This window comes from Lepidochelys kempii, chromosome 4 (genome assembly GCF_965140265.1).
Source record: "Lepidochelys kempii isolate rLepKem1 chromosome 4, rLepKem1.hap2, whole genome shotgun sequence".
Lineage (NCBI taxonomy): Eukaryota > Metazoa > Chordata > Testudines > Cheloniidae > Lepidochelys > Lepidochelys kempii.
In genome coordinates this window covers 64,401,864-64,414,488 of record NC_133259.1, presented here as the reverse complement: position 1 = coordinate 64,414,488, position 12,625 = coordinate 64,401,864, and the positions used below count along the sequence as shown (strand labels likewise).

The following is a 12,625-nucleotide window of genomic DNA, read 5'->3' as shown; positions in this document are numbered from 1 at the left end:
TCCTGGAAGATCATGTTGTGACTCATGAAATCCACCTTACTAAATTTCAATTGCCTTTTTGGATTTGATTCTAAAGAGGCTCAGGATTGAGAGGCTATTTTAAATCTTTAGAAACTTTGATCTTGGATCAACCCTTTTGAGGTAATTAGCATTCAGTATTTAGATGGCAGCAGTTCTCAAAATGTTGAGTGCTTTCTAAACACAAAGCAAGATACTCTGTTTCAATTGCAGAAATAGCCCAGAATGGAAGCTGCAGTTTTCTGAGTTATGTGGAATACTTTTGAACTCTATGGTTTTACCAGTGGGCTTTCCAACCTTTTCAGCAGATCATGCTGTATGCTTTATAATAATTTCTATAGTATCATAAATGTGCATACTGCATGATATATCTTTTATAGGTCACTGGTAATAGAGGTTTACCTTGCGCCTGTACCAAGCCCAGGTAATTAGGCTTGGCAAAGGAGAGTTCCTCAAAGGCTGAAATTGCTTAAATCTGTCTCCCCAACAAAGGTTATGGACTGTTAAACTTTTGAACCCACAATGACTCCTACTATTCCTGCTCCTCCATTCTCTGAGGGGTGTATGCAATGGTTGGTGAATCCATAAACTGTTGGATTTACTCGCCCTTCCCCTCACTCTACCTTTATCTTTTCTCCTTCATCATCCCCACCAAACTTAGGTGAATGGAAGTAGTCATTATTATTTATTATTGTACTACAATGTCAGGCCAAGATCCTGGTCCCATTGTGCTAGATTCTGTATAAACATATAGTAAGAAAGAGTCCTTGCCCCAAAGATTTTACAGTAGGAGGAGAGAAGACCAGAGCTGAGCAAATAATTGATATTTCAGCTCAGTGGCCAAACAGGAAATCTGGTGGGGTTGGGGGAGGGAAAGGAGAGGAGGAGGTTTTTTTTTAATAATGAAACTGCTTTTTTTCCCCTCACAAAATTGAAAGACAGAAAAAAAATGTGTTTGAGTCACAGAAAACATTTGGAATGTTGACTTGAAATATCATTTTCTAAATGAAATGTCATCTTGGATCACTATTTTGCTGTTTGTTTCAAATTGAAATGGTTTGTTTTTGTTTTGTTTGTTTGTTTTCAGTTCTTATTGCCAAAACTATTTGCTATATTCCATCCAAATTTGCTAAGGGTCCTCTAGACAAGACACACAAAGGAAATAAGAAAGGAAGTATTATCTTAATTTTACCAATGGGGAACTGAGGCACAAAGAGATGAAGTGCCTTGCCCATGTTCATACAGCAATTCTGCAGCAGAACCTCAAACTGAATCAGAGTCTCTTGAGCCCCTGTCATAATCACAGGATCATCCTTCATCCACACACCTTGAGTGTGTTCCAAAAAACTCTTTCTCACTCCACAAACGTACACAAAGTAACAGCACTGCATATGCGAACAAAACAACTGTTGAAAACATCAACTGTTGAAAAGTCAAGTTATTTTGTTGTTTTTCTGACATATATCTCACCTTAGGCTCATGGATTTCCGTGGGTGGGTCTGGGCTGAATAGCGGGGGGTGAGGGGAATATGTTAAATTCTGATGTTAACAGGATATAAACCAGCATAACGAAGATCAAGTTTCCCAATGTATGCTTATAGATACAGCACCTAGAATATAGTAAAACAAAACAAAGGTACAAACAATACCTCCTTTAATTCTGGGTGATGGCTAGAGAAGTACCAATTCACAGGATATTTATTTTATATATTTAAAGTTATATTTTCCCTGTCTCATACTTTAGGGGATACACACATATAAAAGGAAAAGTTGTAAGGAAATTCACTAAACAAATCATTAAACAAACATATAAAACCTTCCTAATCCCTAATCCTCCTGTGAGTGATGTCTTGAGGATAGACTATCCAGGTTCCTGATTGAGGCCCTACTTCTGGGTTTCATTATGGCTTCTTCATTATGCCACCTCTGCTGGGCTACAAAGTCAGCAGAATTAGCCATTAGTGAATACCAGACTAGAGAATTCTTCTGGTGTCCTACTGCTGATGGAATAATAGTCTTGTAACACAACGCGTACAGCGCTAAGGGACATGTTGTGTTGGGTAATGGAAGGTGTATGGTGGGACTGTGCTACGTTCAGTCCAGGGCCCGGATTAGATGACCTCTCGAGATCCCTTCCAGTCCTATGATTCTATGAGTTTATCTACGCTTGGCTGTCATTGCAGATAATCACAGTTTTATAACAGCTCCTGGGGCTGGTCTACTTTATGCCAATAATCAGAGTAGTCCCTGACAGGTTTTAGAATCTTTGTTCCCTCACAACCTTCCTAAGCTATGCTAACTGAGCTCAGCCACAGCTCAGCTGGGGGTTTTGAAACAATCAAAGAAGAGTTTTCTCCCAAAGAATCCAACGCATTTTTTACGCATTCCATCACATATTGGACCAGGACTTCGGGATTTTAGTCACTGGAATATAAATACACATAGAGTGCAGACATCATTAATGAAGCTCATAAAATGTGTGACCCCAGTACCTTGATTTAAGAAGTTCTCCCGAATATTGGGACATAATAGGGTATGTGTTCACATGTACAATGCATTGCATATAGTTTATGTTTGCAAATCCTGTACGATAACTAGAATAGTGAATATATATGGGAGATGGCATCATACATAGACAGTGAAATGCTGGAGAATATGCTTATAAACAAAAAACACTGGGCCATGTCACTGGTGTTTTCCTTCTTTTCTGCTCTTCAGTTTAAAAAAATATTTTTGTTTTCTTCAATGCTTTTCTTTTATGTACTGTCCTTTACATATTTTTTTCCTCCACAGTCAAACTATGGTATAGGTGCTGAATGCTGATTAGAAATATTTAGTCCAATACAACCTAGTCATTTTTTGATTCCTAAACACCAGCCCATCATTATTTTTGGGCTATCAGACAGCTTATGCTAGATAATTTTAATAGCATCTATTCTAGTCTACAAATGGAATTTAAATATTTTTAGTTTTTATTAGATTATTTGTGGCAAAATTATTTTAATGGTCTGTCATTAATCTTTTACTATTTTTTTATTTTGACAGGAGGAAACCAGTAAGGATGTTTATGTGGTGGTCAGCTGTTTTATTTCTTGGATGCATTTTGTTGGGAGCAGAAGGGTGGCCAGCCAAGGAAGGATATGACTTTAAGCCCTATCAGCCTCTAGTAAGATTACGCCACAAGGTACTGATTATTTTCTAGCATTCTTTGCTTTTCCACAAATAAGGAATAATTTACTCAATAAACTTTTATTTTATCAGAGTAACCGTTTAGGAAGAAACTCTTTCCAATAATAAAATCTTCAGAATATTGCTCTAATTAATCAGTATAATGGAGATGCTTTGCAACTTTCCAGGGATCAAAACAGCCTTAAATCCAGTTTCCATAGCCACCAGATAACTCCCCTTGCATACAGTGATTCTCTAGTGGTATAGAATCATCATAGCATCTCCTAAACTGCTCCTCACTGGGCTGCCAATGTAGGTGAGTGGCCATAGAAAGGTATACTTGACTGCTATAATGGGCCCTGGGGGTTGCCTGCAGTTGGCATAGACTAAAACAGCCTTTAAATTGCTTTAACTTATGCCAAAGACAGAAGCAGCACCTGGACAAGCATGGGGCCACAACTGTGACTTAAAACCACCTTTGCCCCCTACTTCTGGGCTTGTGCAAGGTGCACTTCAGTTGGAGAATCAGGGCCATTATCTGTATTAAATATCTAAGTATTTTGAAACCAGCTAAGTGGGTTGGTATTAACATTTCAAGGTGTTTTAGTTAAATTTCTTCATGTACTTTACAAAATATCAAAACTATTTCCTGCTATTTGTAAGTTTGTAAAGATGAGCCCAAATCCTGAAGTTCTCACTCGGTCTATATTCAGGTGAAACTCACCATTGAAACCAGTGGAAATTTTGCCTAAGTAAATATTGAAGGATTTGCCCATGAATGTACATTTTTGTGTAAGTACAGTATATTTCTTACAGATGGAACATAAAATATGTAAACACTATATTTTAGTAAAATTACAAAGAAATGTTATAGTATGAATCCTCTGTGGATTATTATTCCAATATCAGCACGTGCTAAGAATGTCTTGAGTACGTGAGGCCCAGTCCTGCAAACACTCATATATGTGCTTCATTTTAAACTGGTAAGTGGACTACTTGGCAGGATCAGGGTCTTAGACTTTACCTGTTAATTCAGTTCCATTTATGCAATTTCAGAGAAGCATACTCTATAGTAGCAAGGAGAAGAAAGAAAAATGAGAAAATAATAGACTGAAACTAGGAGGAAATTAAAACAGACAGACAGGAAGGGTGACCATGAAAACAACACTGGAAATACAGACAGTTTCGGTGGAAAAGAAAAAAAGAGGAAGAATGGAGATGAAAGCAGAGATAGAGACAGAAGCAGGAGATAAAAAAACAACTAAGAATATATTTTTTAGATTTACGTGGTCTCTAGTTACCTCTAGTTAAGTTAACATTAGTCTGTTCGTAGTGTTGTTGGTGGAGTAATTCTTAGATAGCTGTTTTATGTTTGAAAACAGAATATGATACAGATTACAAACATAGTTTGTGGAGATTAACATAGATAAAAAATAGAAGATTATTTTTTGTCTCTCATCTCTAAACCATCATTGCTTTATTTTAATTAGTCAATTCTATTAAAAAGGCCTCTGATATTATACTAATAAATTTTTGTTTGCAATTAGTTGTGAGAATGTACCAGACTGGCAGTGTTTTCCTGAAACACCCTCCGTCTAGTGAATGTTGGTACTTTTGGGAAAGGTTTAAATGAGTCCTGTTGACTCACTGACATGACTTGTCATCACCATCTGTCTATAAAGGAAGTGGGATTCTCTCTCGGGGAAAAGAAAGATGTAGACTGTGGACTGAACATTCCTAAGGGGGAAAAATCCTCTGAACAGTCAAACCTGGTAGAAAGTGTGAGCTGGTGTTTGTTACTTTATTGCTGTAAAGCTAAACCCCCAGAATTAGGTGAGGTTGGACCTTAAAGTGTGTGGAGTTTTTTATACTGCAGGTTGGTAATGGCTCCTGCTTACAGAGTGCAATCAATGCTGGATAGAGCTGGTCAGGAAATGGTTTTCCTGTCCCATGAAAATTTACAAGATCTCAAAAATTTTCCCATTCCACACTGGTATGAAACCAAGACTTTTCAAAGTTTTTCGATAAACACCCAGAATAACCTTTTAGGTTACCCACTGTGATATGGAAGAATCTTCCTGATTTAGATCAGAGACTTCATTCTGAATCTTCCACATTTCAAGTGAATGCCCTAGCCACCAGGCTGTTGGCTATTCTGGGGTGTCATTCTATTTCTTTCTCTCTCTGGTATTGACCACAATTCTATCCCAGACTTGGGGAAATTTTCTAACCAAAGTCTCATTAAAATTGATACATTCCCATTAAACGTTTTGATTTTGACAAATTGGCATTTTCCAGGGGAAAAAAACCTACTTGTCAAAAAATTTCCTGACCAACTTTAATGATGGGAATTTTTAACTTCTGATTTACTCTAGTGGAGTAATTCCTGAGTTACACTAGTTCAGAATCATGTCCACTGTCCTTGAAAATAACTGTTAAGAAGTAGGGGGACTGGAATGTTATGTTTTACTGCAGAAGTGATGGCACATTCTGTTAGCATACCTTGTATTTTTATTTCTTTGAAAAAGATAAAATTAAAGTTTTAAAAAGAGAAAAAAAGTGAGTGATAAAAGTGAAGTAGATAAAACTGAGAACTAAAATGAGTTCTGACCTCTAACCAACAAAATCTCTGTGTTGATTATTTTCTGGAAAATGTTTCTAGATGATAAAATGATCTAGCTTTCAATATTAGAGTAAAACAAAAAGATAAAAAAACATGTCCTAAAGTCAGCTTTTTTTGGAATCAATTCTGGCACAGACATACATTCAAAGTATTTAACAAATAATATTTTATATCGGGTATGTACTCTGAGAATCTGAGCCTTTTCTGCTTCCAACAAGCATTGTATATTTCAAATGTTTAAATAAATAAATTCAATTATGCAAGATTGCTTATTGCGGGTAAAAGATGATCACAAGTACAGCAAGGTGTTGCTTGCTATTGAGTAAGTAACATTTCTGAATGGTTTATGGCTACATAAAGTGAAAACAAATGATGATTCACTGTTGCTGCAGTGCTGGGAAGCTTAACCAATGATTACAGTACAGTCAGAGTAGTTTCAACTGTCAGGTGAAAACACAAGTATCCCATTTCTTCTTAGTTAACTTGAAATGATTAACTTATCAGCTTGAGGAGGTAGTTACTGTTTACACTGTTTCTGTAGTTAGCAAGTTTAGATATTCACAAAGGTTTTGTGCATTTATATTTAAAAATGGGTTATATACCACTTTTGTGCAGATTTTTTTTTTCACAGAGTTGCAAGTAGGTATAGGAAAACTCAGGCAACTTTGAGGTTAATTTAGACCATATTATATGGTATATATATAATTTACAGTATTCATGACCAAATCCTGAAATTAGTGGGTTTCCATGGATGGAATTTAGTTCTGAAGGGAGATCATTGACTATTAAAATGTCACAATGTTACACACACAAACACAAAATAGCTGCCAAGAATGTTACCAGGGAAAGCTATAGTTGCCACTGAAGGCAGCAACATCCTTACTAAAGATAATAAAAAAGAGAGAAGATTCCCTAATCCACTGATTTAATAGTCTTAGTAAAGTCTATTATAAATTAAATCAACAAGTTCTTCAGATATCACTAACTAATGCTCAGTGTATGAATTCTCTAGAAATACGATGCAAATTAGCCAACTGAAACCACATCACCCAGGAAAACAAATATACACATCTTATACTTACCAACCTCTAGCTTCCCCATGTAAATCCTATTGTACTGTGAAAACAGTGGAACAGGACCTAAATCACCAGTGTTTTTCTCACCGTGAAGACATTATAATTTGGAAGTGGGTTACTGTCAGCTTTCCTAGAAACATCATATGACTTCCCACAGCCCTTCTTCCATTTGCCTTTTCCTCCTGCCCCAGAGAACCTCTCTATCTTACAAGAAAACAAACACACCACTTGGTTCCAAACTGTTTCTCTTTCTCTCTTGCAATGCTACCCTAACCAGGGTTAGAGAGGCCTGGGGGAGAGATCAATGGTGAGTTCTTGGGTTCTTTGATTTCTGTTGTAGCAGACAGAGGAAGACAAGGCAAAAAGAAATCATGTCTACAGTGTAAACCAGAATTGAGAGGTTTAATATTAATCCAACTGGTATTGCTTGTCATTAACTCTCAGTGTGATGTTGCTAAACAAAGATGCCGGTTTTAGGTTCGTGATGCTAAGTGCATGTTCAATGGTTAATAAAGTTTCAGATGTCCATAATTTCATGCAAATGGTTTGCATTGCATTACTGAAAGCTTGTTGGGTGATACTGCTGGACTGCTTTCGATACAGTTGATTCTGGCCAGGAGTTCAGCTCAGCTTGAATTAAGGAGGAATTAATGAGGAGGTGATATGGCTGTGCTTTTTGTATCCAATCTGCAATTCAAGAGGTGCCCTACACCATAACTGGATAGAATACAATGTATCTATCTTGCGTGGGAGTCATGAGGTGGAGTTAAATTGGGACTGGTTCTGCTGTACCAGTCACTTGCTAGACAGGAAGTCCCTGCATGCGTTTATGGGTTTCCTCACCACAGTGGCATTGAAACCTCTGTGGCTGCTAATGCTTTGTGCCTTTAACAGCCATCTCATGACATCTTTTGAATCAGCTCAAGATTTCTTAGCTAACAAAATGACCATTGAACTATAACAGGTAATAACTGTCTCATTTCACAGAATTTGCCACACTCTTAATTTAGTTTCTGGATTGGGATTGTAGGTTAGGTGGTAGGCACTTTTGAATTTGTCATGGTCTGGTCATTGCCTTCCTCAGTTTTGAGGTTGGGACAGATTTACTTTGTTGGGGTGAGGGACTTGTGTTGATGGTCTGCCCTTACTGGTCAAGGGAATCAGAGCTCTTTCAGAAGGCCACAAGAGTCTGTATCCTCTTAAAAGATTTTTTTCTTTATCTCTTTTATCTGTTTATTTTATTTTTTTTATTTTCAGCCATCAAAAGGGTAGTTTCTGTTCTCTGGCTTCATTTTCACAGATCATCTGGGTTTACACATACCAGCAATAGATGAAATATGATGAAAGATGTTTGACAACAGATGCTTCAGACTGATTGGACCATACAGATTATACAAAAAAAATTATGCTGAGACTGTAGAGAACTTAGTTCTTTATGATTGATGCAGGCCAGCAGGGAACAACTAGTCTCATCATTGACAAAGACTGTTAACCCTTCCCTGAGACTATATGTACAAGACTTTCTCAAGGAGACAGCGGTGCTGTCTTTTGCATCACTTGACATTGACAGTCTTGCAAACAAGCTTTCAATATCTAATCTTTCATTTTTGGCTAACTTTACACAGAAAGATGTGGCAATATAAGTCTGAGTACTTAGATACCTCAGTTCTGGGCCTGGGCTGCAATGGTCCTGGCCAACCCCAGTGCAGTCTAGGGGTGTGGGTGATCACACTGGTAGTTAATGAATATTTGGATCCAATGCCATTGGAACTACCATTTCCCCATTTGCAATTTCTCATGACAATACCATTACATATAGTTATATGTTAATAGAAAAAATGTTTAATGTTATTTTGATAGATTTCATTTTATCATTAGGAATTACCAGAAATTTCTTCCCCATTTGAGCTAATCAATTCACTTTATAGTATTTCAGTAAAAAGATCACAAAATGTGAAGGGTCCATACAAGAAAATGATTTTATGAGAAGAAGTCGAATTTTATCAGTTATTAATTGAAACTATTAAAAGTTTCATTTATGGTATTTTTAGTACCCATTATACAAAATGACCAGCTGGCATCTAAGCAGTATGTCTCATCCTGCCTTCTGGAAATTTTCTAAGGGAATAAAATTCAATTATCTGTAACTTGTCAACTCTGTGCATGTAAATTGACAATAGTTCAGACATTACCATAATATCATGTCAATTAAATTCAAATGTTTGACTGTATGAATTAAACTTAAACTAATGGACCATTGGACAACTGGGAAATTTCCAGTTATCAAGAAAATGTTCTTGTGATTATGTCACTTTGGCTCAACAATAGCCTATTATATTTGATCACAGAATTTTAATTACTGCTCAGTATCATATCTCTGTTGTCCAAAATGGGGCTTCTTTAAAGAGTACATTTCCTTTAATAAGATTTTCCATTAGTTTTAGAACAGTGATCTGTATTTATATTTTAATTGTGCAGTACTATTAGTTGTTTGGTCTTGCTTAAGTGGTTTATCATCACTGGTTTTCTTCAAAAGAACATTGTCAAAATTATGCCATGCAAGAAAAGAAAAAGAAAATGAACAAAATCCTTGTCCTATCTTTCACTGTGGTCACAAAAACAGAAAATCAGGTCAAAGAGTGGGTTTAGGTATAAGGGGGATTTCATTGGTGTAATACTTCAGAAAGATGAATAAGAAGTTCTAGAATCTGGAGGAGATTATGGGTAGAATTTTTAAAAGAACTCAGCACTGGCCTAACTGTTGCCACTCCAAGTCAACGGTAAAATATCCGTTGGCATCAACAGAAGCATTTAGTAAAGTCAGTGATGAGCGAGCATTTCTAAAAAATTTACTCCAGGTTGTCTTTTTAGATCAAACTCCAAAGAATATTTTGCTGTGGTTATTCAGAGGGATGTTAAGCTATGTCTGAATGTTATTTGGGTTTACTGTTTTGCAAGTTTCTCCAGGTTCTCCATAAGCAAAGACACTGAATAAATGTGTAAGGGCCTTTCCATTTGGAAGTTGTCTTGCATTGCTAATGAGCTGTTGTAGATCATTTATTAATATGAAGTCTCACATCTGAAATCATTAGAAATTGTATCTTTATGATACCACACCCTCTGTTCAGATAGTGTAGTTTTAGGTTAGTTTGTTCATTACCCAGGGTGTCCTTCAACTCTCTCCCATGTAATCAGTCACTGGTTTTTCTTTCCCCCCAGTATTCCCCTCTGTGTGGGCTCTTAATTTAATAATGTTTCTGGAATTTTGGTGCCTCAGGATCTGGCAAGATAGGTGTTCAGGGGGATCCTGCACATTGACTGACCCTTTGGGGAACGGTCTCCCAACCCCAAGACTGTACATATGTAGGAAATCCAGTTCCCTTTTTGAGGTTACCTGGTGTTTCTCCCTCCCAGCAGTGAGTCCTTCCCTGTCCCCTAGAGGGCTGTGATCTGTGATCTGTGGGCTAGGTGTGTTTACCCTTTGATCACATGCACCTCTTCTCTAAGGTGCCACAAGTACTCCTTTTCTCTTCCCAGCAGTTTTCCCATAACTGTCTCTCACTAGCCTGCGGGAAAACACCCCCTTTTGTCAGTTGGGTCATTTGTGTTCTTACAAACTACCACCTGGCAATTTCCTGATCTCAACTCTTCTGCTGTCACAAGTGTTAGAGCTGCATCTTGATGTAAAGCGACAGAGTTACTTTCTAAAAACTTACCAGAAACAGCATCCTGAAAAACTGGGACCTGGCTTGGGGTACCCTCCATCACCCGTTTCTCTGTCCCTGAGAAGTCAGCTGTGTGACTGCTCCTTCCAGGAGGTCAGTTACACAGTTGCTTCTCAAAACCTGGGTCACAGGCTGAGTGCCTGGGTGCACAGATGCTGACCCAGCCATACTCCTAGTGTCCTGGGCATTCTGCCCCAAGTGACTTTTGAGGAGACATTCCTGTACCCCCACTATTCCTTCCCCAGTTTCCTCCTCTTGGCCCCCTCCTAAGACACATTTCTCTGTGTTCCATAAGAAGGCTTCTATCCCTTGTTCATCTGTAAAACTCTGCCAGCTAACAAGTGAGACAGTTTCCTTAATCACTGACAACACCTCTCCTGCCCCGTGCCTGAGGGCATGTTGCCTTCTGTTGGAAAGGAGCTAGTCTCAGCCTCTCCTATTCTTGGAAGCACACTGCTTCCCTGTGTTACAGAGTCACAGGAATCCTCACCCACCTCAGTGGTTTCTGAGATTCCCTGCCCCTTCTCTGGGCTCTTCTCTGGGACACATTTCTCTATGCTTCCTAGAGCTGGGTTTATCTCTGGTTCAGCTGTGACCTGCTGGCAGCTAACAACCTGGACAGTTCTCTCCCTGGCAGGCATTACACCCCCATCCATTCCTGATGTGGTGTTGCCTCCAGTTGCAGTGCAGGAGTTGGTCTCAACCACCCTCCCACCTGGAAGCATGTGGCTTCCCCCTGCTGCAGAAGAATCAAGGAGACTCTTTTCCATTCTCTCAGCAGTTCCTGAGACCTTACCCTTTCCCTCGGGTGTCCCAGTATAAAACTCCCTCCTGCTGCAGGCAAATACTTTAACCTGAGCTACACAAAAAAAATCATTACCAAGAAGCAGGTTGACTAAGTCGAAACACTTTCCAAACCTTCCCACACCACATGGATTTTAGCTAGTGCTATGAGAAATCTGCTTTTGCCCACCCCCACAATCTCTGCCATTGGCCAGTTAGCATACTGGCCTTTGGGACCACACTCTGCTTAACCAGAGAGATCTGGGCCCCTGTATCCCAAGTATGCCCTGCCATCTATTTGGACAGCCTTAACATGCTCCATATTTGGTTCTGCAGAGGCTAACCTCACAAAACCAATATGATAGGTTTCAATTGCTTTGGGGTTTTCTGTGTTGAGGACAGAAGAGTTAACATGAGCTATTGGTTGCTTGCTTCCTCCCAGCACAGGGCATTTATTCCTCAGGTGAGCAGTAGAATTAGCACCTTATGGGCTCTTTTGCTTTTACAGGAAATTTGGGATAGGAGTTACCAGTAGAGGTCTGTTTTTGGGTAAGAGAATGTTTAGGCTCCCAACCCCCTTCTCTCTTCCCAGGGGCAAAATGGGATCCTCCCTTCTCACCAGTTTTAAACCACTGTTTCTATGGCCTGCCCTCAATAGATGCCTGAGTCTGTTTGAAGGCATAAGCTAAAAATGCCATCTCATCCACGGTCTTTACATCTTTGTCCCATAGATACTGCTTTACATCAGCCTTACATATGCTTAGGAAATGCTTTTGAGCAACAAGATCAAGCATTCCTTCAAAACTTGCCACCTCTTTACGCCTCACCCATTTTCCCAACAAATCTTTCATTTTGTTTACATATTCCCCATTACTCATCCCAATATCCCTTTTAAAATTCCCAAATTTAATTCCATATGTTTCTGGGGGTAATCTGAAAACTTTCCAAAACATTATTTTTAAATTTACAGTAGTCTAAAACCTCTTTGATAGACATTCCATTGAATACATTTCGAGCTTTACCAGTTAATTTCACAGTCAGGGTAGGAACTCTCTTATCATCAGGGATTTCATGTATTACACACAGTCTTCCAAAGGTATTCAGATATTCAGCAATATCATCCTCTTCACTATATGCAGGACATAAGTGTTCCCATTTGTGGATTTTTGGAGTGATGGGAGTCATTGGGGTCGGGGGCCTCTGGTTCTGCTTCTCGAGCTGGTGTTTTCTCT

At 38.6% G+C, this 12,625-nt stretch overlaps 1 protein-coding gene across 9 annotated transcripts in view; it reads left to right on the top strand.

Moving 5' to 3' along the window:
- Positions 1-12,625, top strand: part of FSTL5 (follistatin like 5) — a 561,575-nt gene that overhangs the window by 43,702 nt on the left and 505,248 nt on the right. For 8 of the 9 annotated variants that reach the window (XM_073341502.1, XM_073341509.1, XM_073341503.1 and 5 more), the window contains one exon: positions 3,064-3,202. The exons of the other annotated variant lie outside the window; for it this stretch is intronic. In XM_073341502.1, the coding sequence (XP_073197603.1) occupies positions 3,080-3,202 (123 nt within the window). In that variant the 5' untranslated portion in view covers positions 3,064-3,079. The remainder of the gene's footprint in view (positions 1-3,063; positions 3,203-12,625) is intronic. 9 annotated transcript variants of the gene reach the window in all.